This window comes from Triticum aestivum, chromosome 2B (assembly GCF_018294505.1).
Source record: "Triticum aestivum cultivar Chinese Spring chromosome 2B, IWGSC CS RefSeq v2.1, whole genome shotgun sequence".
NCBI lineage: Eukaryota > Viridiplantae > Streptophyta > Magnoliopsida > Poales > Poaceae > Triticum > Triticum aestivum.
Window position 1 is genome coordinate 255284841 of NC_057798.1, and position 27201 is coordinate 255312041.

Below are 27201 nucleotides of genomic sequence, written 5' to 3' on the forward strand. Positions count from 1 at the left end.
CATAAGGGGTCGTCTTTAAAATTTCAGCAGATGTCGCTTCCAGGTCTTTTCACATTGCTGAGGTGAAAGAATATCTTGGTTGCTAAGGCCATGCAGGACAATAATTGGGTTCGTCCCCTTAGGGGCATTAACACTACCCCGGGGGTACATGAGTTCATTGGCCTTTGGATGTTGATTCAACACTTCACTCTCTCGCCTTGGACTCCGGGCACCATCACTTGGTGTTGGACGGTGAATGGTATCTATTCTAAGAGCTCTACATACGACATCCAATTCCAAGGCTCCTACTCACCACTCCAGATTTGTTCGGATGCAATTTGGAAGGCCAGTGTGGAGAACAAATGCAGGTTTTTTGTGGTTGCTCATAAGGCAGCGGATCCTTACTTTAAACAAAATTTGTCTGCAAGGCGATGGTCGTGCAACGTGTTGTGATGTGTGGCAACAACTTTAATGATCACCTCATACTTAGGTATAGTTTCACGCCCCAGGTGTGGCATGCTATTGCTACTGGGCATGACCGTCCCTCTGTCTTGCCTTTCTTTTGTGAAGGAGACAATCTCCTTTCCTGAGTGGTAGCACTAAACCCGTGGCAAAAATCTTGCACCTACGAAAATTGACTTGCGTGAGGGCGTCGTGTCTTGCTCTCATCAATCTCTCCCCTGTATTTCAGGGTGGGCCCCCTTCCCTCTAATCAAAATTTGTCAACTAATCCCATACGTAAAGTTTCGTAATTATTTTTCATAGGTGTAGCAAAGCTCAACCCGTGGCCTGGTAATCGTCCCTCCAGGCATATGATTGATGGCATCGTCGCTTACACATTCTGGCATATCTACTGCGAGAGAAATAGGAGGGTATTTTTTTAGGTTGCTTACCACATGGACCATGTGGTAAATAAGAGGGTGTTTGACAACAAGTATCACGCGGTTGCTGCGGTAGCAAGCATGGTCAAGGAGGCAACGTTGGCACGTGCCCTAGCCTTCGCTAGAGTTGTGAACCATGATCTTTGTTAATCTTGTACGAGTGTTTTTGTTGGTTTTTGGTTATACTCAAAGTATTCTTTCCTTCCATAGAATTTGCAAAGCTCCTACTATATTTCGAAGAAAAAAGAATCTACTTGCACGGACGCGCTGATGCCAGCAACCAGTCCCACGGTCGTACAGCCGAGCCATGAGGAGAGGAAAAAGAAGAAAGGGATCATAAATCAGGAGATACATATCAGGGGTGTTTATGTAAATGACATCTACGTGGCAGCTGCGCCTGACCCATGGTGAACCACTTGCTCACAATTAGGATGATGTACATTTCTAAACATTATAAGATTCAATTGGCATACCTCGAATACTTTTAAGACCTATGATGCATTTTACTTATAAAGATTATTAGGGAGCAAATTATCCGAGGATTCTTTCTTCCGTCGTAAGTCATTGGCGTCGCATGACGTGCCTATAATTGATCAGGTTTAGTTCCAGTCCAAGTAACCTACTGAAAGTTTACTAAAGATCAAGAGAACATTATAGGTAAAACCTTTCTTGATACATAAAGCTTAGAGAAGTTGCTAATCCTCTCATCGTGATAACAGCCTCATTTTATATTCACTGACGAAAACACATATTTGCATAAAAAGTGCTCAAGTGCAGAAACAATATTAGCACAGAATCTCAGTATCAGACCCATAATGAAAGATTCATAGATGAAAATGGATTGTGGGATCCAGACTACTAGATTCAAACCAGTCGAACTAATTCTAAACCTGTATGATTCAACAACTTTCAATAATCCATATTAGTAAATGGGAATGCCATATCCATCGAACCCTAGTCATATCCACCTGTAGCTGGATGCCTTAGATCATCAAATCCTTGGTTATGGCATGCATAACACTGACCTGAAACAAATTAACCAACAAACTCTTAACAGAAAACTACAAATATTCATAGCTAATTCACTATATTGTCATGAAGACGAGGATTAGTACCATTTTCATTTGGTTCTAGAGGGCAGCAGAAATAGTATTTTCTTCCGAATATCTCTTTCACTTCGGCGAAGAACAATGCCACTCTGGAATCACTTGACCTAGGGCTCTCAATCATTACAGTGAAATTGTAATGGTGGAAAACTTTGTGATAGTATTCCACATTAAAGCATTGGTGACAAATTTCCTCAATCTGCCAGTCAAGATCCTAAAACAAAATATAAATCTTTATTAGTACAGTTTTTCTGGTCTTTTCTTGTGGTTTTAACAATTAAAATACTCAAAAGTTATATACAGACCGTGAGATTAGTACTTCTTTCAGCATATTTTTCGAATGCCAACATCACCTCCTTAGTCATCCAGTTTTTCCCATTTTGAATAATCTCTTCGTCAGGAACTTCACACCTATATGCACAGCCAACACAAAATTGCATTTTCTGTTCAAGTAGTAGAACAAATAGAAACCAGAATATCTTGACATCATGTTCAATGATTGATAAGCTTTTGGGTTTTGGCCCCAACACATATTAAGAAGCACATATCATCGAAAGGAAAGTAAATTAACTAGATATATATGTGTGGTGCAGAGTTGCGAACACCTAAATCTGCTTTTAAGGTTGGTATACGTACTGGTTGCTCAGAAATTGTGTGCCTCTCATGGCCCGTGATCCCTCTCATTATCTAAAATAATGAATATTGGGGAAAACTCTATGGTGTATGTAGAGGAACCAATAAACATACATGAACATTATCAATATCTTCTACTATTTTGCTATATAAGAACCAATAAACATACATGAACTCTATCATTTTCATGGAACATGATCTGGCAAAGGCTAGAAATATGAAGCTAGTGCTTTGTTTGAGCAATTGTCGGGATTAAAGATCAATTTAAAAAAAGTGAACTGTTCTGTTTTGGAAGAGCCAAAGATGAACAAGATGCTTACAGACAATTGTTTGGATGTGGATTGGGTTCCCTACCGTTTAGCTACTTGGGCATACCAATTCACCATCGTAAATTATCCAATAAGGAGTGGAAGTGTATTGAAGATCGATTTGAAAAAACCCTAAGCTGCTGGAAGGGTAAGCTTATGTCTTATGGTGGTCGGCTTGTTCTGATAAACTCAATGTTAACTAGTATGACGATGTTCCTATTGTCTTTCTTTGAAGTGCCCGTAGGGGTAAGGAAAAGATTAGACTTCTATCGATCTCGATTTTTCTGGCAAAGGGGTGAAATAAAGACAAAATACAGGCTAACCAAGTGGGATATTATCTGTAGACCGAAGGACTAAGGTGGGCTAGGGATTGAGAACTTAGAGGTCAAGAATAGATGCCTGCTTAGCAAATGGCTATACAGGCTTTCTGTTGAGACCGAGGTTACGTTGGTACAGATTTTGCGTAATAAGTACCTGCAATCTAAGAACTTGGCCCAAGTTATTGTAAGACCCAATGACTCGCCTTTATGTAAGGGGTTAATGAGGACGAAGGCAACCTTCTTTCAAAGGACTAAATTTATCATTGGAAACGGTAACACGGCTAGATTCTGGGAAGATACATAGTTAGGGGAGACGCCTCTAGCAACACAATATCCTACTCTTTATAATATTGTACAACGTAAGGACGCTTATATTGCTACAGTATTACAGTCTGTTCCCTTAAACATCCAGTTCAGGAGGTCCCTAGTAGGGCACCGATGGGACTCTTGGCTGCATCTCGTGCAGAGTGATCGGCCAGATTCGATTCATTGGAATTTATCTATGAATGGGGTATTCACAATGAAGTCTATGTATTTGGACCTAATTGATTCTGGTCCAATTCCAAAATCAATGCATATTTGGAAGATTAAAGTGCCTTTAAGAATCAAAATCTTCATGTGATTTGTACACAAGGAAGTGATTCTGACCAATGATAATTTGGCAAAGCGAAGATGGGAGGGTAGTAAACGATGTTGCTTTTGTGACCAGGATGAAACCATACAACACCTCTTTCTCCAATGTCCTCTCACCAAGCTTCTATGGCTTACGATTCATGTAGCCTTTAATGTCAGTCCTCCAATTAGTATTAACACGTTATTTTGGACGTGGCTAAATGGAGTGGAGCCAAATACTGCGGGACATATTCGGATAGGAGTATGCGCATTAATTTGGGCTATACAGAACTGGAGAAATGACATGACTTTTAAACAGACAAAATCTTATTAATTTTTTGCAGGTTATCTACAGAGCCACTGCTTGGATCCGTACGTGGTCGTTACTCACTCATGCGGACACCAGGGAGCTTTTGGTTATTGGGTGCAACCGGTGGGAGACGGTAGCACAGGTTATTTACAACCGGTTTGGATGGCGGTCCAACAATAGGCTAGGTGTTTAGTCATCTTGACCTATTTTCGCCGGTTGTGGCAATTTTTTTCTACACTTTATTTAGCTCCCTTTGTGAGCATGTCCTGAATCGCAAATCTTTTTGGACCTTTTGCTTAATAAAATGGCTGCATGCATCACTCTGATGCAGAGGCTGGGGGTGATCCTCCTTTTTTAAAAAGATATCTTTTCTGCAAACACAAAGATGCTATAATATTAACATGTATAGCATACAAGGGTGATAGGATAATTTATAACCCTGCATATTATGAGGGGCCAAGGGGATAATTACTAGCAACGGCCAGCAGGTGTTGGAAATATGCCCTAGAGGCAATAATAAATAAGTTATTATTATATTTCCTTGTTCATGATAATCGTTTATTATCCATGCTATAATTGTATTGATAGGAAACTCAGATACATGTGTGGATACATATACAACACCATGTCCCTAGTAAGCCTCTAATTGACTAGCTCGTTGATCAATAGATGGTTACGGTTTCCTGACCATGGACATTGGATGTCGTTGATAACGGGATCACATCATTAGGAGAATGATGTGATGGACAAGACCCAATCCTAAGCCTAGCACAAAGATCGTAGTTCGTATGCTAAAGCTTTTCTAATGTCAAGTATCATTTCCTTAGACCATGAGATTGTGCAACTCCCGGATACCGTAGGAATGCTTTGGGTGTACCAAACGTCACAACGTAACTGGGTGGCTATAAAGGTGCACTACATGTATCTCCGAAAGTGTCTGTTGGGTTGGCACGAATCGAGACTGGGATTTGTCACTCCGGTAAACGGAGAGGTATCTCTGGGCCCACTCGGTAGGACATCATCATAATGTGCACAATGTGACCAAGGGGTTGATCATGGGATGATGTGTTACGAAACGAGTAAAGAGACTTGCCGGTAACGAGATTGAATAAGCTATCGGTATACCGACGATCGAATCTCGGGCAAGTATAATACCGCTAGACAAAGGGAATTGTATACGGGATTAATTGAGTCCTTGACATCGTGGTTCGTCCGATGAGATCATCGTGGAACATGTGGGAGCCAACATGGGTATCCAGATCCCGCTGTTGGTTATTGGCCGGAGAACGTCTCGGTCATGTCTACATGGTTCCCGAACCCGTAGGGTCTACACACTTAAGGTTCGATGACGCTAGGGTTATAAAGGAAGTTTGTATGTGGTTACCGAATGTTGTTCGGAGTCCCGGATGAGATCCCGGACGTCACGAGGAGTTCCGGAATGGTCCGGAGGTAAAGATTTATATATAGGAAGTCCTGTTTTGGTCACCGAAAAAGTTTCGGGTTTTATCGGTAACGTACCGGGACCACCGGGAGGGTCCCGGGGGTCCACCAAGTGGGGCCACCATCCCCGGAGGGATGCATGGGCCAAGTGTGGGAGGGGACCAGCCCCAGGTGGGCTGGTGCGCCCCCCCCCCCCCCCCCCACAAGGCCCAAGGCGCAAGGAAGAGAGGGAGGGGGGCAAACCCTAGGGCAGATGGGCCCTAAGGCCCATCCCAGGTGCGCCTCCCCTCTCCCCCCTTCTGGCCGCCACCCAGATGGCATCTGGGGGCTGCCGCCACCCCTGGGAAGGGAACCCTAGAGGGGGCGCAGCCCCCTCCCCTCCCCCTATAAATAGTGGAGGTCTAGGGGCTGCCCAACACACGAGTTTCTCTCCCTCTTGGCGCAGCCCTACCTCTCTTCCTCCTCCTCTCTCACGGTGCTTGGCGAAGCCCTGCAGGATTGCCACGCTCCTCCATCACCACCACGCCGTTGCTGGATGGAGTCTTCCTCAACCTCTCCCTCTCTCCTTGCTGGATCAAGGCATGGGAGACGTCGCCGGGCTGTACGTGTGTTGAACGCGGAGGTGCCGTCCGTTCGGCACTAGGATCTCCGATGATTTGGATCACGACGAGTACGACTCCTTCAACCCCGTTCTCTTGAACGCTTCCGCTTAGAGATCTACAAGGGTATGTAGATGCACTCTCCTTCCCCTCGTTGCTGGTTTCTCCATAGATAGATCTTGGTGACACGTAGGAAAATTTTGAATTTCTACTACGTTCCCCAACAGCAGGCACCCTCAGCAGTCGACCAGTTGCCAATCAGATCTAGGATCACACAGTTTGAGCTTCCAATGACCCAATTAAACAGCTTTAGTGGTATGAATCTGCAGTTCCTGGGTTTAGGAACTAAGTGAATTGGCATGACTAGGTCTCCAGTGTGCTTTATGCTTTTATTCTATGCAAACCCAAACGTTTAATTGCTGAAAGTTCTTAAAGAAAACCTCATTTTCCATCTGCGTGACTATACAAGATACAGTTCTTCATTATAAACCAAGGAAATATATATACTCAGATCCATATTAATAAATTTTCAACTACGCTGCTTAGAGAAAACTAAATCAATGCCAGATACCTGCAAGTGAGAGGATGGTTTACCTTGGTTGTCGGCGTAGCAGACACTGCCGCGATGGTTCATTCCTCGAAGCTTGCTCTGTTGCCTGAAGTGACTCCGTTTCTGAATCAGCTGGCGAAGACAGCCACCATAGGGGAGGTAGCCTCTTACTAAAGTAGGAAGATCGAGCAGTCATATCAGCATACTCAGCAGCTGACATATTGTCGTACTTAGCAGCTAGAGTGGAACGCTCAACAGCTAAAATCTTATCCATCCCTTCGCTTATAGTGTTGCACGTATTCTCTTGCAAGTAATCCTCCATTTCTTGCAGTTCCTTCTCCCTGAAGAAAAGCATTCCCCATATAGTTAATAAATAAGTCTATGTGCTGCTAAACTAGTGAATGTATCCCACCGAGGCAAAACAAAGAAAATTTACTGTAAATGAACACAAATACTCCCTCCGTACCAAAATATAAGACGTTTTTGCAGTTCAAATTGAACTGCAAAAACGTCTTATATTTTGATACAGAGGTAGTACTTGTTTGGCTGCTTATTTGCTGGTGCTGTTACAACCTACGGCATTATTTTGTGCTTTATGCGTCAATATCTAAGTAGCTACATAGTGATAACAGTTAAACCATACATTAGAATGTCAATAGTAGTTTAATTCAAAGGACTCACATTTGTCATGCTGCACTTTACTAATGACATGCAGCTATGCTACTCTTCTATTCTTTTTGGCTATTTTGATCCACCTATAAACAGGTAAAGTTTTAGTGCTTTGAGACTACTTGCTGTTAGTTATAATCCTTGTCGTAATTAGTCATGCTGCAGTTATTCAATGAGTCAAGTCTTAGGGAGTATGTAGTGAGTCAAGTCTTTGTCTTAGGCTAGAAGTCAGTGGGTCAAGTCAAAAAGTCAAAAAGTCTGTACTAGTCCTTTCAGCTATAAGTAAGGGGGAAAGCCCAGCCAGTGGCAGCAATGGCAGCACCAAAAGAGAAGCATGTAGTGCATCAATAAGAGAAGGCTTTGGCTGTGTGAGGCAGCAAGTCACCAAAAATAGCTTGTGTATTTGTGCATGTAGAGAGAGAGGAACTGAGCGATTCAGCTCCAACAGAGATAGAGGAGCTGCTCCAACAGAGGGGGGCTGAGTGACTCAGCTAAGCTTCAGGTGCTAGTGTTTTGTGTGTGTGTGTAAGATATCAAGCCTCACTGCTAGTAGTAGTCCTGTGTGTGTTTGAGAGTGGATGAAGCATATCGCAGGAAGAGGGGGGATGTTAGAGTACGTAATGGGCCTAATGGGCCCGTTAGTCTTAGGGTTAATTAGAGATAAGGGTCGCTTGCTTAGGGGTCAAGTAAGCCTTGCTTGGGAGTCAAGTAAACCTCTCTATATAAAGAGAGGAGATGTATCAATCTAATCAAGTAAGAATTAAGAAGGACATCCCTTCCCTCTTGCCCGGTCGTGGGCAAAAAGGCCTCCGGCCGGCCCTCTCGCGCCCTCCTTCTAGCAGCGCCATAACAATTTGGTATCAGATAGCTCAGTTCCGATCATGTCTTCGCCGCCGCCCACCCCGTCGCTTCCGCTGCCGACCGGCACTACCGCGCCGCTGATCTCCCCGTCCGCGCCGCTGCTCTCCCCATCCGCGCCGCTGGACTCCACCGCCGGCACCTCCACCGGCCAGATGCCTCCCTCCACCGCGCCCCCTGCCTCCGTCCTCACCCCGGAGCAGGTGACCGGGGTCCTGAACGACCTGGTCACAGCGGCCCAAGGGATCCGGCTGTACTTACCCAGTCCCTACGGGCCGCCGCCACCCCCGCCGCCGGCCGCCACCACCGGCCCACCGGCCCTGCCATGGTACCTGCCACCCGCGGCGGCTTCCTCGGCGCTCGCAAGGCCGCTGCAGCTGCAGCCGCCGCCCGCTGCCACCCCACAGTGGCCGCAGTGGCCGTCGCCGACCCTCGCGGCGCCCCCCCGCGCCCATTGCCGCCCTCGCGCCGTTGTGACTGTCGTGGTAGCCGCCGCACCAGGCGGCCTCCGCCGCGCTCGCCGAGCCGCTGCAGCTGCCATCCATCGCCACCACTGCCCAGCCCTGGCTGCAATGGCAGCCGCCGCACCAGGCGGCCTCCGCCGCGCTCGCCGGGCCGCTCCAGCTGCCATCCATCGCCACCACAGCCCAGCCCTGGCTGCAGTGGCAGTCATCGCTCCTGGCGGCCTCCGCCTCTCCCGGCGCGACACCGCAACAGCCACCGCTGATCAGCTCCACCGCCCAGTATGGGATGCCCTACGACGGGACTGCGATGACCTCGTTCCCATCAGCGCCGCCGCCGTCCTAGGGCGTCCACATCCAGTAGATCAAGTCCCCGTCGTCGCCGTCACCGTTTCCGTCTTGGATCGCTACCCGCCACGTGTCGGCGGCGGTGAGGCTGCAGGCTGCTGCGCGCGGCCTCCTAGCGCATCGGCGTGTGCGGGAGATGCGTGGTCTGCAGCTGCCGCTCCTCCAAGTTGCCCTTCGCTGCGCAAAGGACCTCGATCTCATCCGCTGCGTCGGGGATCTTGGGCATGCGGTTTCCCCCACCGGCGGCGGACATGCTGTTTTCCCCGCGGGCAGCGACCTCAAAGTCTGCGACATCGGTGGTTGGGGGGCGCACCCCTTCTCGCCATTCTCCATCGCAAGCCCTCCACTCTTCCCTGTGCGGTGCAGACCAACAGCCGTCCGGCAGGGAGAAGGCATGGTGTCACCGACAGGAGCGCACTGCGTAGCACCACTGCATTCCGCCACCGGCCGCCGCGAGGGCGCCTCTGCTGGTCACTCTTGCGACCACTTCCAGATGGCCATACACATGCACTCCTTTTGTCCAAGTGGTGTCCATGGGATCCAGGTGGCTGTACACGTGCACCTCCGACGTGCGGATGGCGTCCACTTTTTGTTAAGGGGTCCAAAATAAAGCGACCCAGTCCATTTCAGGTTGAGAATAATAGAACAAGCCGAGATGTAAAAGGCTTGTTTTTAGGTGTTAGGTTTGTGTTGCGTCGAGTCATGATTATAAGTTGGTTAGGCTGCAGCTCGAGGACAAGCTGCATGTCCAGGTGGGGTGTAGTGTTAGAGTACGTAATGGGCCTAATGGGCCCGTTAGTCTTAGGATTAATTAGAGATAAGGGTCGCTTGGGAGTCAAGTAAACCTCTCTATATAAAGAGAGGAGATGTATCAATCTAATCAAGCAAGAATTAAGAAGGACATCCCTTCCCTCTTGCCCGGCCGTGGGCAAAAGGCCCCCGGCCGGCCCTCTCGCGCCCTCCTTCTAGCAGCGCCATAACAGGGGAGTTGAGTGATTCAATTCCAAAACTTGCGATATTAATGCAGCTAAGACTTAAAAGTTACAAATAAAAAATACAGCTCAATATTAACAAACAGCAAAATCATACGTACAAATCAAAATCTGATTCTTCTTCGGGCTTCCCTACCACAGTTTCCGACTCAGTCTCGCTGCTGCCAGTATCATAACACAAATTGGACCTACATCAATAAATATCCACACAACTAATGGTTATTCTAATGTTCAGCTGCCTAGCATTTAATTTTATGTAAATAATATACTACTACTTATGAAGTTGATGATGAATCAAACATATCCAATGATGTGCAAAACATAAGAAAGGGTACTGTGGGTCATAATAAGTATCCGTTAATACAGAGATAGTTATGATCATACCAATAGGTCGACTGAAGTGTACGAGGCATGTCATTCAGTGCTAGGGCAGTGGATTCTGACAGATCCACAGTTACAGAGCCCTCACTGCTACTAACCTCGCTAGCATGCTCCTCAACCCTGATCAGAACATGTTGTTAGTCAGTAAATATGCAAGTATCAGAAATTTAAGACATAAGGTTTATTATGCAAGAAGGCAGAAGGTCAGTGTAAATAACAGCCAAAACACATATATGGAAGTCATATGTTTGTTTTTGCCACTCTAGTTTTTGCCAACTTTGCTTATGCCACTCTAGAATTTGACATTTCACTTTTACCACTCTTAGCTTTTGACAATATATCACTTTTGCCATTCCGTGGCAAAAGCAAAAAATTTAGAGTGGCAATTGTGATACATGTTAAAAGCTAAGAATGGCAAAAGTGAAATGAAAAATTATCGTTTTTGCCACGGAATGGCATTTGTGATGTATTATCAAAAGCTAAGAGTGGCAAATGTGAGATGTCAAATTCTAGAGTGGCACAAGCAAAGTTGGCAAAAACTAGAGTGGCAAAAACAAACTTTTCCCATATATTTTGACATACTGATGGAATAGACAGACATACACAGAAACAAAACAAGACTTCCTTCCCGCTCAAGGTATTATACACAGAAACAAGACAGACATACACAGAAACAAAACAGGACAAGGATTTCAAAATACCCAAATGTTATGCAATGCATAATGAATCTTTGTTACTTGGTATTGAGCAAGTGAAGATATATCTGCATAGCAAAGCAACCCTTGATTGCTTTAAATGAAAGGCCAGATGTTGTGGCCCTGTTGGTGGTATCACAAGTTACAACCTAGAGCATTATTTTGTGCGTCTATAGGTTTATACTCCTTATTTGTTTAACTACATCGTGATAGCAGTTGACCGAACAGCAACAGTTCAATCCACAACGTTTGCATTTTGGTGTGTGTTGACATGCTGGTCCATTTCCAGTTTTGGTTATTCGATCCATATATGCAGTTACTTATGTGCTTTGTGGCTTCTTTCTTATGTTAATACCTTTAAGGCTTGCAAACAAAACAACAACATAGAGCTGGAGATTAAGAAACAGAAAAATCAAGAAACAAATGTTGGGAGGTCGTTCTGGTCGGGATGCTCGGCCCACTCCACAAAGAAGAGTTTGACTTGCGTAGGTTGAACTATGGTGTGGTCAAAATAATTCGACAACCAATGATGCTCAGGATTTTATTTTATTTTGGAATGATGTCTCGGTAGATGATTGTCCATCGATGCTGTGGTTGTGGCGTTAGTATTAGAAGCAAATACGAGTATCTAGGAAGATACTAAGGAAGTAGAGTCACTGTTTTACACAGGATGCCTCAGTGCAGCATGTCTGGCCAGAGGATCAGCTTATCTCACATTTAGAAGAAACTTTTGAGAAGCAGAGGTGAATACAGAGCTCCTGGATTATACAACTAGGGATGAGGTGAATTTTTTCCATGAGAATCTTTATCGGGTGTTAATTTGTGGCGTCATGATCGATGCAGGAATGCAGGATCAGTGGAAGTTGGGAATTCATTTGTAATTAAGCACTTGATCCGGTTGATAAGCTCGGATCAAATTCAGTTGGCAGAGCGGCTATCTGCTAAAAGCAAAAGCTTGGGAGGCAGGTCGTACAGATCAGCATGAACTTAATTAAGAACAATCCACCATATGGCTCTCATTCTCACACAGGATTTCATACCCCACAAGAAAAAAGGAATTACTCAGATCATCATAAATAATATAACCTATACAGTCTAAGACACATCTAGCAAAAACATGCTTGTTCAGTAAACCAAGAATTTCTAGGTAGATCTATCATTAAGACTCCCTCTCTCCATAAAACCTCGCATACTTATGCGTTGTTAATTTACTCCCTCCATTCCAACGAATATAACCCACACACATTCCAAAATTCAACTTTAACCATAAAAAATAGGTATTGATCTAATTTATGGTCAAAGTTCAATTTTGAAATGTGTGCACGTGACATTCATTGGAATGGAGGTAGTATACTGTATACCTCACATGCATGTCTCGAGGTGTGAGTTTGCATGCAGGTACAAATAGTATCTGGATCAGTATTTAATTAATCCTATAGTACTAGTACTAGCAATGATCTGAAGAAGGTTTCAATAACAAGCATATCGTTTGAGCTTGTTCCATCCCTCTGAAAAAAAAGGGATGGAAGCTGTGGTTCTACTCGCAATTGTCATCAAAGTTGCATTTTTATTTTAGGTGGGGGGTGGGAGCAAAAGAATTCCTTTTATGATGGGAAGTAAGCATGTGAGGAGGGTAAGAGATGGGCATGCAGAAAGGGCGAAAGCTCACTCGGTTTTATGGGAAGAGGACGGTTCGGGGCGCCGCCGCTCCTCGGCGAGTTCAGGGTGAAGATCAAGGAACGAGACGAGAGGAGCAACGCCGTCCATGGCGACGGGAGCCGGCGGCGAGAGCAGACAAGGAGCGGTTTCGCGGTGCTGGCGGCGGCGCTCAAGAGCGAGTCTAGCAGCGCGCCGCCGCTCCTCGGCGATTTCAGGGCGAAGATCAAGGTAGGGGTCGGGATGGCCATCGTCCTCCATGGCGAGGGCAGCCAGCGCAGAGACCAACCCAAGAGCGGTTTGGGAGATTTTTACCCACTTTTTTTTCAGCAACGTGGTTTGGAGGGTCTTCGTTCCGGGTCCTTTCCTCTTCTTTTTTAAAAACAAAATAGAGTTGTATCTATTAATTAAAAGAGAAAAGATGGTTGTTACAAGGACTTGTCAGGCCCTGTTCATGTTCTTGCTCTATTCCTGCGTGCCGCTAGCTGGGACAGCCGTAGATCTTCCATCCCGTGGCTCAGAGGCGAAGATAACGGTTCGCCAGCACAAGGCATCTCTCCTTCGTCGATCTGCCATCCGACGGCTGCTGATCAAAGCGAGACTCTGTAGTCGTCCCGACAATGCATGTGCTCTGTTTTTACTTTCTGCTTTAGCTCCTTTGTAATGGCTATAAAGCCAGCCACCTGCGTGTGGAGTAGGTATGCTTTACTTGTATTGGGTTTAAACCCTAGCCGCCGGTGGCGAGCTGTACCAACTTTCCTCAATTTCCAATCAAGAACCCTAGTTCGAAGCCCTTTCTGTTCCTCTAAATTGATGCGTTTCATACTAAATTGCCTTGATCAGAGCCCTGATCCTGACAATTGGTATCAGAGGCCAGTCCTTCCTCGGTGGCGGCGTTGATTTTTGAGCGGGTGAGGTTGGTTTCGGCTGTAAAATCCCTCTCTCCTCTCGACTTTGGCGGCGGCGAATTGGAGAAGGCCGGAGTGGCGACGTTCGGGTACAGTCGGATTTGCAACCTGGTTACCTGAGGATAATCCTTAGGGAGTAAAATCCCAGCTCTTGTAGGCCGACCGTGTACCATCGGAGGCGGGCGCAGGCGACGGCGGGCGGCGGCGACAATTGTCTTCACTCCCTCCCATCCCAACCCTGTTTTTGCCCAGGTCTGGTGCTATGGCAGGGCCATCGGAATCAGTCACAACGGCAGATCTGTAGCTGCAGTCGTTGGAATTAGACATCAAGGCGCCGCAGCACAATAGAGAGCAAGATCACAAGGAATTTCAGGAGTTCCAGGCCATGGTCAACAGGAACTTTGCCACAATGCAAGTTAATTTTGAGAAGATTCAGGCAAATTTCAGAAGACTGTTGCTCGAACCTGAACCTGAAGATCAGTCAGTGGACCAGTCTGAGCAGGGCAGCGTGTAAAACAAAACACCAGAAGTTCAGACCCCAGGAATTCCTGCAGGGAGGCCTAAGCAGTTGTTGCCCCATACTCCTCCTGTAGGAGCAGGCCAAGAAAAAGAGCAGCATGTGGTTAGAGGATCTGCAACTCTGAAGGATATCAATGGCAAGGAACTGAATTTAGATGGTACACCCAAAATGCCCTATCGTCATCCCAACTTTGGTAACACTAAGGAAGTGGCTCCAGCAACGGGAGTTGGTGTGGTTCAACAACCAAACCAACAATTAGTGGAAGACATACTCCTGGAAGAGTGGCCGGATGGATAGAGGCAAAGACAATACACACACCAGGATAACAAAAGGATGGTCTTGACAGTGAAACCAGCAAAACTGAACATTTCTGAGTTTGAGGGGGCTGACCCTGAGTCATGGATACAGAACCTGGAGAGTACTTTGCTGCAGCCAGAACACCAATTGAACACAGGACTGAATTAGCAGTGTCCTATTTGAAAGGCCCTGCTGTGCAATGGTGGAGAGGAACTGGATATGCACCCAACAATGTGCCTTGGCACAGATTCTGCTCTTACCTGACTGAAAGATTTGCTACAGAGTCAGTATGTGATGTGGTTAGTTCTTTTCATGCTGCACATCAAACTTCTACAGTGGCTGCCTATGTGGAACAATTTGAGCAGTTGATGAATATTATGAGGAGAGAAAACCCTGGCATACCTAATGATTATTATGTCACAAGTTTTGTGTCTGGGCTCACTCCTTATATTAAGAGCCATGTGGAGTGTTTCAAGCCTAAGGATTTACAAATTGTTGTCTGGTATGCTAGAAGAATGGAAAAAGCTCAAATTCCAGTTCAACCAGTGCAAACTAGACCTTATGTGCCACAGCCCAGGAGACAAGTGGTCTTTGAGCAGCCCAAGATATCCACAACCCAACCAATGCTAAACAGGAACACAATCATCCAGCAAAGCAAAGCAGAATCAGGTGTGTTACAAATGCAGAGAACCATGGGTTCCTGGCCATAGGCAGGTTTGTAAAAGAGCCAGAAAGCACAAATTCAGGCACTGCAAGCTCAAGAAGAAGAAGACCCTGAAACAATATTTGTTACAGATTTTGATGATCCTGACTTGGAAGCAACTGACCCATTACCTGAAGAAGCAGTGTTAAAGGTGTCACTGCATGCTGCAATGGGCATAGGAGCAGCTAGGAATACTTTTATCCTCACTGTTAAGTTAGGGGATACAGTGGCCACAACATTAGTAGATAGTGGCAGTACCTCCACTTTCATTTATCCTCAAATGGCAAGCAGGCTCCCTGTGGTCCCTAGCCCTACACCCAAAATTAAGGTAGTTGTTGCTAGTGGGGGAGTGTTATGGACTGAATTCCAGGCTAAAAATTGCCCTTATCAGATACAAGGACACCAGTTTAATGACAGCTTCAGGGTGTTGAAACTAAAAGGGTATGACATGATTTTGGGGGTGGACTGGCTCAGGAAATATAGCCCAATCCAAATGGACTTTATTAAAATGGAAATGAAAATTTCTAGTAGCTCTGGACAGTTTGTGACATTTGTGGATGAAACTGTTCCCTTGGCTCCTGTTACTGAAACCCAAGACAATACTGAGAAGCTGTTAGAGCAGGCTGTTTGTGGGTTTTTTCTGTTTACAGCATCTGGTCAGGAATTCACAGCTGCCAGTCAAGATATTCCTGCTGAATTACAACCTCTGTTGGAACAATTTGAAAAAGTATTTTAGGAACCTACTGAACTACCCCCAAGCAGGCCTTGTGACCACAGAATTCCACTAGTCGAAGGAGCAAAAGTGGTTAATCAAAGGCCCTACGGAATTCCCCACCATCAGAAGCAAATATTAGAGAAAATAATTCAAGAGTTGTTGAAAAAGGGAATTATTAGGCCTAGTTCCAGTCCTTTCTCTTCTCCTGTGTTACTAGTGAAGAAAAAAGATGGCTCTTGGAGGCTCTTCACTGATTACAGGAAGTTGAATGCAATCACTATCAAAAACAAGTATCCTATCCCTGTGATTGAGGATCTCTTGGACCAGCTCAAGGGAGCAAAGGTCTTTTCAAAGATTGACTTGAGGAATGGATATCATCAAATAAGAATGGCAGCAGAAGACATACCTAAAACTGCATTCACTACTCATATGGGGCTCTTTGAGTTTATGGTCATGTCTTTTGGACTTACTAATGGCCCTCCTACATTCCAAGCACTAATGAACTTCCTGCTTGGTCACCTCAAATTTGTGGTGGTTTTCTTTGATGACATACTAGTGTTCAGTTGTTCCATGGAAGAGCACAAGGATCACTTAAAACAAGTATTGGATATATTGCAAGCAAACAAGTTGTATGCAAAACTTGAGAAGTGCTCTTTTGGACAGAGAGAAATTGAATACTTAGGACATGTGATTAACTCAGAAGGAGTGTCAACTGACTCTTCCAAAATACAAGCTATTAAGAACTGGCCAGCCCCAACTACAGTTACTGAACTGAGAAGTTTCCTAGGGTTGAGTGGTTATTATAGGAGATTTATCCAGGGCTATGGGATAATTTGCAGGCCTCTATTTGATTGCTTAAAGAAAGAAGGTTTTGCTTGGAAAGAGGAGCAACAGCAGGCTTTTGTCACATTGAAGAACAAGCTCACAAATACTCCTGTGTTGGCTCTCCCTGATTTCTCCAAGCCATTCATTTTGGAAACATATGCTTGTGGATATGGACTGGGAGCTGTCTTGATGCAAGAAGGGAGGCCTATCTCATATTTCAGTAAAAGTATTGGTCCTAAAGCAGCTGCAATGAGCACTTATGACAAGGAAGCTTTGGCCATAATTGAAGCAGTCAAAAAGTGGAAACATTATTTCCTGGCAATTGCCCTAGTGATCAGAACTGATCAGGAGAGTTTGAAGTATATTCAGGACCAGAAACTAACTGAGGGCATTCAACACAAGCTGTTGTTAAAGTTGCTGGGCTATAACTTCACAATTGAGTATAAGAAAGGAAAAGAGAATAAAGTAGATGATGCCTTAAGCAGGGCAAAACATATGATCTCGGCATTGGTTGCTACTGCTACTTATCCAACTTGGGTTAAAGAAGTTATGAAGAGTTATAAGAATGATAGTATTATCAAAGAAATCATTGCTGAAACTACTGTGGATAAATCCAAAAGCTCTGCTTATTCTTTCAACAATGGGATCCTCAGATTTCATAACAAGATTGTAGTGGGAACAACTACTAATCTCAGACAGGAAATTCTTCAAACATTCCATAACTCTGAGCTTGGGGGCCACTCTGGAGAAAGAGCAACTTACCAAAGAGTTAAGCTAGTGTTTCATTGGCAGGGAATGAAACAGGACGTGGTGACATTTGTGAAAAACTGCCCTGTTTGCCAGGTTAACAAGATGAGCACACCCCCTACCCTAGACTACTAGAACCCCTCCCTGTGCCAGACTTTGCTTGGGCCCATGTGAGCATGGACTTTGTTGAGGGACTCCCAAAATCTGAGGACAAAAACCTCATCCTAGTGGTTGTGGACAGGTTTACAAAGTACTCTCATTTCATTGCTATGAAACACCCAATTACAGTGCAATCTGTGGCCAGAGCATTTTCTGATAATATATTTAGGTTGCATGGAATGCCACTAGTGATAGTAACTGACAGGGATAGGATCTTCACTAGCAATCTGTGGCAGAAGCTGTTCAAATCATTGAATATCAAATTACACATGAGCACAAGCTACCACCCACAAACAGATGGGCAAACAGAGAGGGTTAACCAGTGTCTGGAAAACTACTTGAGGTGCATGTGTTTTCAACAACCAAGGAAATGGCATGGATGGTTGGCTTTGGCTGAATGGTGGTACAACACCTCCTTTCACACCTCCCTGAAAATGACACCATTTCAGGCACTATATGGATTTCCTCCCCCAATGGTTGCAGAATCAGCTCTACCTGATGCTATTTGTGAGGAAAATGAAGATCTTCTTCACAACAGGGAACTGGCACTTGAAGTAATCAAACAGAATCTTCTCAAAGCACAATCAAGAATGAAACATTTTGCTGATAAGAAGAGAAAGGAGAGAGAATTTACTGTGGGAGCTATGGTATATTTGAAATTACAGCCTTACAGACACACATCCTTAAGTCTGCACAGGCATCTCAAGCTGCATTCTAAATTCTATGGACCTTTCAGAGTCCTTGAGAGAATTGGAAACCATGCTTACAAGCTGTTGTTGCCAGAGGGTTGTTTACTACATGACACGTTCCATGTCAGCCAGTTGAAAAAGCATATTGGACCTGCAGTTGTGCCTTCAACAAAACTGCCGCTGGTAGGCCCGGATGGTATAATCAAACTGGAACCTGAGGCTGTTCTGGAAAGGAAGTTGATTCCCAGGAAACAAGGTAATATCAGCATCCCTATGGTTAGATGGTTGGTTAAGTGGAGTAATCTGCCAGTGGAAGAAGCGACATGGGAAGATTCGGCGTTTATCCAGAAAGTTTTTCCTGCTTTCAGAGCTTGAGGACAAGCTCAATCTCAATTGGGGGGTATTGTCAGGCCCTGTTCATGTTTTTGCCCTATTCCTGCGTGCCGCTAGCTGGGACAGCCGTAGATCTTCCATCCCGTGGCTCAGAGGCAAAGATAACGGTTCGCCAGCACAAGGCATCTCTCCTTCGTCGATCTGCCATCCAACGGCTGCTGATCAAAGCGAGACTCTGTAGTCGTCCCGACAATGCATGTGCTCTATTTTTACTTTCTGCTTTAGCTCCTTTGTAATGGCTATAAAGCCAGCCACCTGCGTGTGGAGTAGGTATGCTTTACTTGTATTGGGTTTAAACCTTAGCCGCCGGTGGCGAGCTGTACCAACTTTCCTCAATTTCCAATCAAGAACCCTAGTTCGAAGCCCTTTCTGTTCCTCTAAATTGCTGCGTTTCATACTAAATTGCCTTGATCAGAGCCCTGATCCTGACAGGACTCTTGTTGCAATGGCGACGGACATAGCCGTGGAGGTGCTTTTTGCAACAAGAATTCTGTTGCAATTGCTAGAACCCTTGTTGCAATTGCAAAACAGGACCCTCCGCTAACCTTCATGCCTTCCATGCAGATTATGAACGTCGCCGGCTCGATCAACTACTTCCTAACGATCCTGCAGTCGGGCTTGTCTTCACCGGCGCGATGACGCCCTCCGCTGTCTCGGGTGCGTTGACAACAGGTGGTCCCCTGCATTAGCGACACCAGGTGGTGACATGCTTGTAGCAGCTATGGTGGGTTGTAGCGCTTGCAACACCCCAGCGTGCGCTCCCTGATGATGTTGGCCTTGATCATCGACGCGGTAGGCCAAAAACTCTTGCTGCTTCAAGTGGAGCTTGGCGAGCTATAGGGAGAAAGGATTTGGGAGAGAAGGGAGTGCCTAAGAAGGAAGAAGTTGGGCGGTGTCGCTTGGGTGAAATTCATGTGGACTAACACGTTCAGTTGGGGATAAGGTGGAGAGAGTGGAGCATGTTGCGTCTGCAAAAGACCCCGTCCCCCAGTCGCACTCGGTAAGATTGCAACAAGACTTAATTTGCAAAAGCTAAACTATGTGAAGTTTTTTGCGGGTAATTCGATCAAAAGAAGATCTAACGGGCGAGGAGGTGGTCGACGTGCGCAAGGTGGTCCGTCGGGTGAGCACAATGTTCATTTTTTTATCCCATTCACATGTTAGAGCACAAACCTCGCATTATGGGTCTTGCCTCACGGGCTAGCCGGTGGGCATGGATTTTGGGCCTGGCATGGGCCCAACACTACATACAAATAAAAAGGGTCATGTCGACCTTCGGCCTACCATGGAACCAGGTCGATCCTCGAAACCAAGCCTTATTCGCGAGCCACCATAGCCCAGGCTGGCGTGGCACACGAGCGAGGAGGGGGGCAAAGGGGTCATGCCCGACATGTGAGGCATGTGAGAGAGACTGGTGGCCAGGAGGGGCATCCCCAGCGCATGGCATGCGAACGGGAACAGGGCCGTGCCCGGCACATGAGGTATGTAGCCCAAGTTAGCCTTTTTAGGGTTGCTTGGCCTTTTTAGCAACGTTTGCCCTTTTAAACTTCAAATTTGAAATTTGGAGGGGTTAAATGGTCTGAAAATTGTTGATTTTTTACAATAAATGCCCCCCACCTCATTTCTCACACACAAACACTGCATCTAATCTGTCATTCACCAACCTTCTCATGGGTGATCCCAACCCATTCCCTAGCTTCGAGCCACACGATGGGATTAACATACCCAAGAATGTCGATCTACATAGTTTTTCTCCTATCCCCAGCCACAACAATAATTGGAATTTAATCTGATAACAATAACTTGTTTGGCTCTCTATCATGGTGCACAACCTTGGGGAAAGGTACGGGAAACTTCTACTAAACCGGATCTTAAAGGGCATATAGGTTTAACCTGGTTGCGGCAATCTGCATGTCTTCACAAACACCTCTTATCTGTTGTGCTTGATTTCTTACATCTTCATAGTTGTTCCCACGGTTTTGATCAAAGGCATGATTTTTTATACTATGATACTCAACACCTAGTGGCTGCAATGTATCATATTTGCAGGTGATTATGTTGAAGCATGACCTTACATAGGGTTACACACCTTCACTCGACATACCTCGCACGTGGCATAGTTGGAGCTCTATCAAGATTTGTTTATACTTTCCACTGCATTGAACTATTGATACGTAGTATATTTGGTAACAGAATACTTCACTTAGAGTTGTAATTAATTATGTTATTTCTGGTCATTTCAATGTAATAGAATGAAGCATTGTGTTTGGTATTACATCGATACTGTGTATTCTGACAAATCGATCTATGGACCAGCATGATAAGCACGGAGACTTAAGCCTTATCAGGTTGATCGTTATGTGGCATTACTTAACATATACCCTAGCCCTACCCTTAGTTCTTGCTATAAACCATGAGCAAAATGCCTACTGCACATCATAAAACTCATACCACCCTACATTCCACCATTTTTGCAATGGATTTGAGAGAAATCACCAAAACTAGTTTGCTTAAAAATGAACAATGCTATAAAATAAGATGATTCCAACCAATCAAAATGGTGAGGGATGGCAGAGGCCACCTCAAAGGATGAAACATCCGATTCACCGAACAAATAGCACCAATTTGTGTGTGTGTGTGTGTGTGTGAGAGAGAGAGAGAGAGAGAGGTGGGCAATGTTTGGCTATGAGAAAAGGAAGAAGATTGGGGGCTGAATGGATGGGTTGGAAACCTGTTCTGTCTTCGGACGGACTGCCGGCGGCGAAGCTCGCTCCCTTCTTGAAGGCGTCGTTGCGGCTCTCACTGCCTGTCGTGTTGCTTCAAGGGAAACTCTGGCCCTCGGGTCGGGCGGTGACGGCCCTCTAGTGTCGTAACCTTCTTGAAGGCGCCGCCTTGGAGCACATGGTTCGTCATATGCGGCTTCTTCTCTTCGCTTTGGCGTGTCCATGGTTGAGGACTCCGGTTGCTCTTGTAGTACTAGGGGTAGTGTTGCCGCGCTCAGCGCCTATGTATCTAGCCTTGGGTGTGTGCGTGTGTTGTGGTGGCATGCGTTTGTATCTGAGCTGTGGTCGGTCATTGCTTTATATATAAAGCGGGGCGAAAGCCTTTTTCGGTAATGGATGGGTTGGTGCGCCCCCACCACTTATCTTTCAGGAGTCTATCGCTGAAGCCCCAATGGTAAGGTATGTCGCTATCATCGATTACCGTAGTGGTTACGTTAGCTTAGTCTAAAGAGATGAGTAGAGGTTGACCATGACCCTACCGCCAAAGAGCCCACACTAGTAGATGACAAAAAAAATCATCTTGCTTTTGATGTTGAGCGGTAAAAAAAAAACTAAAATTTTAAAGTGGGAGCAAACCTTTGACCAAAAGGATAAAACAGCGATTTTGGCCCAACGGGGGGCGACCCTGCGTTCCAGCCCACCGGAGCGCCGCAGGCTCCTTCCCGATGATAGACGCACTTGCGCCGGCGGAGCACCCTACTGGTGACGGCGAGGGCTGCAGCGTGCGGACCGACAAGTCTCAGCTAGCCTTTCCCGGGCGACCTAACTTCGCTTACCTGAGCAAACGGGAGCCCAGATTCGTCTCTACAACTCTATAACCGATCTAGTTTCCCTATGTAGAATCGGCATCGCAATTCCACTTTTAAATTCGCTTAATAGGGATGCTGCATACTGTTATCTGCTCTTCATATGAATCGCCGATTCGGTAGAATAATGGGAGAAAATGTGGTCCTTTATGCTTGGAGTGCCGGGGAAACAGCTTTGCGGTTATCCCGAGTTCCTTGTCAGCTCTGTAGTATTAGTAATTTCATTTTGCTGGCGTACTTGAATTGGCAACTGAGATTGCAACGTTAGCAATTACTGTTCTTCCAAGAGCATATAGGTTTCGTTTGAATTAGTACTCTTAATTTTGTCAGAGTCCTTTGTCATTTGCCAAGTATCACTTCACCTCTATTGTTGTACGTATGTACTTTATGGTAGGAATGTGTCACTGGACAACATAACAAAATGTTACCATTTCTGTTTTCGTTCTTTCAGTTATCTTGCAACTGGTGATATATATCTTCAACACGCTTCTTCTTTTTTCTGACGGGGAAAAGCATGAGCTCTGTTTATGCATTAATGCAAATAAAGAAGAAGAAAGCGATAAATTTTGCATGTTGAAAAAATGTATAATATTGTTTGGGTGACAAAATAGGACAGAAAGATGTGCATAAACATCAAGCACATCGGCATCACTATAGTAAATTATTAATGCAAATATTTTCATCTGGAGGCAAATAAACTTAATCAATGCAACTAGCATCTTTCTCAGCGCTGATGACTATGTGGTGTTATCTCTCTAATGTGATGCTTATAGTAATGTTGCATGATGAAACTTCTTGCTCACTCGGATTTACATGGAAGTAAGCTGGTTGCTTAGGTGGAGGTAAGCTCATGCTCTTGGTGTTTAGCATTGTGACAACATGCTCCATAGTTGGTCGATCCTCTGCACTTTCTTGAACACATAAAAGTGCCACATGAACGCACCTCTCTATCTCTTGATTTTCGTTCTCTGCTGGACAATAAGCCATCTCACTCCATTTTCCATCTATCCAAAGTTGCCAGGCCTGTTGTCAAAATATTGTGATTTTATCAATATTGAAACAAACAATATACACACTACATTGTAAAATGAAAATTGGTATGCATAGAAGTGCAAATTGGGGTCTAGGGTAACTTCACTCACATATGCAATGAGATTGTATAGTTTCCCATTGTATCGATAGAACTGGGCTGTCCTCTTTCCACTTATTATTTCCAGAATCAATACGCCAAAGCTAAATACATCTGTCTTGATCGAGCAAACCCCCTCAAAAGCATACTCCGGAGGTATATAGCCACTAATGCAAAAGGTAGAAATTCAAGATTAAGTTCATAGGATGCTTCAATGCATTTTCATTCCTTCCAAAAGAAGCGGACACATTTGATATTTACTAAAAGTGAACATGCTTTTATGTTCTTACTGTGTTCCCACTATTCTGGTGGTATTTGACTCTGCCATATTTGAGCAGAATATTCTGGCCACTCCGAAATCAGATATTTTTGGATTCATGACACTATCCAAGAGAATGTTACTTGCTTTCAAATCCCTATGAACAATGCATATTCGTGAGTAGTTGTGAAGATAAAGAAGACCTTGAGCTGTCCCATCAATTATGCGCAAACGTTTTGACCAGTTTAATCGCCTTCCTTTAATGGTATCTGCAGAACATATATAATAAATCGAAACGCATCGCCAAATTATAAATAATACTGTGCTCTAGGCTTCTGGCACATCAAAACTAGAAAGGCTACCAAAGATGAAGTAGTCTAGGCTTTTGTTTTCCATGTATTCATATACAAGCATCTTTTCTCGATCTCCTTGAGTGCAACATCCCAGCAGTTTAACGAGATTTTTGTGTTGAACCTTTGCTATAAGTTGAATTTCGTTTTGGAATTCCAGTAAACCTTGCAAAGAAGATGTTTCCAGTCTCTTGACTGCTATTTTGTGTCCATTTCTTAATCGGCCCTGAGATTGAGAAAAGGAAAACAAGTTAATAAATGTATACAGTGTATCATGTTTTGGGAAAAGTTAAATTGTGCATAGTTGCAGAACACATATCTTTTTCATGGGTGACTATAAGTAATTCAACTCACTACGAAATATGGTATTCAAACAAAAGCAGTCAAGCAAGTGAATGTTTACTTTGGATTTTGAGTAAGATAGCATTTAGGATGCCAGTACACAACACAATCACCTTATATACAGGACCAAAGCCACCTTGTCCCAGTTTGTTACCAATTGAGAAGTTATTTGTAGCTTCTTTTATCTTGGAGAAATCATAAAGTGAAAATTCTGGGTTGGCTCCTCCCATCCTCCAAAGATTTATTGCAATTTGTATTGACAAATACAGCTGTCCTAGTTTAAATATTGTTTGTTCTGAAACATAATAATGAAATGTTATGCTATTCATATATGTACTTAGAAAAATAAAGAGTGACAAATATTATCTTATGCAGTGGTGAATTGATGAGAATACATACCTCTTCGTCGTTGTGTTTTGACCCAGATATGAAAAACCAAGCAAGAAATTGATATTACTAGTATGAAACCTCCAACGCCAACCAAGACTGCATTGTTCCATCGAAAAAAGTGTGTTTTACCTGTACATTCACATAAAATTCCAATGAAAATCTATTTTGATAAACCAATGGCGAGTTATGTGCTGCATTGTTGATACGCTATGTCTTTGATATGACTAGTACCATTCATCATAACTGAAGGAACACTTCCAACTACAGGTTAAAGTGTCTTTACTCTTGAAACTGAAGAATATGAGTTTTAAGACATACTTCCTCCGTTCCTAAATATAAGTCTTTGTAGAGATTCCACTATGAACCACATATGGATGTATATAGATGCATTTTAGAGTGTAGATTCACTCATTTTGCTCCGTATGTAGTCCATAGTGAAATGCCTACAAACATTTATATTTAGGAACGGAGGGAGTAGTTTTCGACTTTTCATATTTATTGCCAAGCTTGTCTCCCAGCATCATGTCTAGGGTGGAGAAGACTGATCTTTGAAACAAATTGGCTGTAAAAAGGCAAATTGGAGGCTAAAGGAGTTGTCAATTACTATCTGAAACAGTTGAAGTGGAATAGGTATTTTGGTTTCTAGCCATTTAATTTAGCACATCTTTGGTAAGTTTTTCCCCCCTAATTCTAGGAAAAGAAACTTGCAAACACCCCCTTGTTTCAAATCTATGCCCTCTTAGGATAAGATAATGAGGCTCAAAGTCGAAATTACTAATGAAAATACTTAAGACTAAGTTATTTACTTCTGTTCTACTGGAATGGTCAAAAGAAGCCAATAAATATGTTATGCAATTAATGGAACCATTCAAGAAAACATACTTCTTGGGAGCGCATCGAGCGACCGCATCTTGGTATCAGTAAAGAACTGTGTGTCCGTCTCATAACGCAATGTGCACCACACCCCAAGAAATGCTGCCCCCATCTGGCCAGAAATGATCTTATTCTGCCTGCCAGAGATTATGCGATCCAGGCATGCCACGCAACGCTCATATGGCATATCCCGTATGCACTGCGCCAGCCCATACACCGTCTGTCCTGTCTCCTCAAACCACACTTTGCCGACTGCATATTTTTCTGCTCGGCTCACCACAACATCAGCAAGCGCATGCAGCAGCTTGGTGACAAGGTCTTCATAACGCTCGGTTACTACAGTGGCCGTCACAGAATTCAGGTTAGTATTCACGGTGCACCCGGGCATGTCACTGAAGTTGGAAAGGAAGTCCTGGTCGGAGAAGCTTATCTGTGCCTGGTATTGGTCGTAGTAGTAGGTCACGTTGTTACTCTGGAGGGAGTAAGAGTTGCCAGCTTTGCTGTTGATTGCTTCATCAAGGGCCCTGGTTAGGTGCTTCCGACAGTCGGAGCCGTCAGAATCACCCCGACAAAGCACTGCACCATAGACCTTGTCTGGTCCTATGCCAGCCGTGCCAGTAGCTGAGTGATCCTCTGTGGCTTTGGCAAACAGTAGTTCAGCGAGGGATACAAGGTTGGATTTGTAGGTGCTGTTTGGCATGTACATGCCGCCATTATTGTCGCTGCAGAGAGCCTGACCTTCTGACGAAGCCGAGGAGAGGAAGAGAACTAAGAGAGATAATAGTGGCATCCTCCTCGTTTACTTCAGAAAATGGCCTTTGATCTATCTGCGTTGCAGAAGTACTCATGAAGCTGTAATGAATGAGTGGCAAATAACATCTTCTCTTTGTGTACAAGAGGTAAACATGTTGAAGGTTCTTATGAAAATGACCTTTGGGACCAGACTGGTCTAAGTTAGACATTTCTCTTTGAATTGACAGGATGACTGATGATGATGGTCACCATATCCTGCAAAGTAGGGCAGAGAAACATGCCTACTGGACAGGGGCTTGACCTCCAATTTGGTCCAAGTGTAAGCATTGGACTTTATTTACACACACAGGTGCTGTCATACTTTTCAATCCCGTTATCTGAAATTGCGTTTTTTTTTCCTTCTAATCCTGCTTTCATGCATATTAATTATATGAACATTTTACAGAGAAACTATCTATTTGTGTTGGGAAATATGTTGCTATCCCCGGTGGGCTATACCACCTCTATTCAGTTCGAGCCTTTGAGACCATCATCACTGTTGTAGCATGTCCTAGTTTCACATCTTAGTAAAGGCAATTTTACAGTACCTTCATGTCTAAAACAAGGTCACCATATGTTCTAGATTGCACTTTCACTTTATCATTAATTCATTTTCATGTCTAACATGCATAGAACGGACGAGAATGTATGGAGTAATCCCGGTGTGGAATACTCCTGGTGCTCGTGAGTGTTTTGGCCTATCAAAAAATTACCAAAACTTAT

General features: G+C 44.5%; 3 protein-coding genes across 3 annotated transcripts; 1 reads left to right on the forward strand and 2 right to left on the reverse strand.

The window, feature by feature from the left end:
* Positions 1-1645: 1645 nt before the first annotated feature.
* LOC123041173 (uncharacterized) lies at positions 1646-13127 on the reverse strand. Its single transcript, XM_044463861.1, has 7 exons — positions 12812-13127; positions 10451-10567; positions 10168-10254; positions 6783-7079; positions 2272-2377; positions 1976-2180; positions 1646-1885 (listed from the first exon to the last, which is right to left on the reverse strand). The coding sequence occupies exons 1-7, from the start codon at positions 13057-13059 to the stop codon at positions 1815-1817; spliced, it is 1131 nt and encodes a 376-aa protein (XP_044319796.1). The 5' UTR covers positions 13060-13127; the 3' UTR covers positions 1646-1814.
* On the forward strand, positions 7719-9977 carry LOC123041174 (atherin). Its single transcript, XM_044463862.1, has 2 exons — positions 7719-8939; positions 9796-9977. The coding sequence occupies exons 1-2, from the start codon at positions 8289-8291 to the stop codon at positions 9835-9837; spliced, it is 693 nt and encodes a 230-aa protein (XP_044319797.1). The 5' UTR covers positions 7719-8288; the 3' UTR covers positions 9838-9977.
* Positions 13128-23012: 9885 nt separating the features above from the next.
* LOC123044637 (cysteine-rich receptor-like protein kinase 10) lies at positions 23013-26668 on the reverse strand. The gene is made up of 7 exons (XM_044467436.1): positions 25696-26668; positions 24823-24942; positions 24537-24718; positions 24094-24307; positions 23763-24000; positions 23486-23639; positions 23013-23366 (listed from the first exon to the last, which is right to left on the reverse strand). The coding sequence occupies exons 1-7, from the start codon at positions 26474-26476 to the stop codon at positions 23091-23093; spliced, it is 1965 nt and encodes a 654-aa protein (XP_044323371.1). The 5' UTR covers positions 26477-26668; the 3' UTR covers positions 23013-23090.
* Positions 26669-27201: the final 533 nt, after the last annotated feature.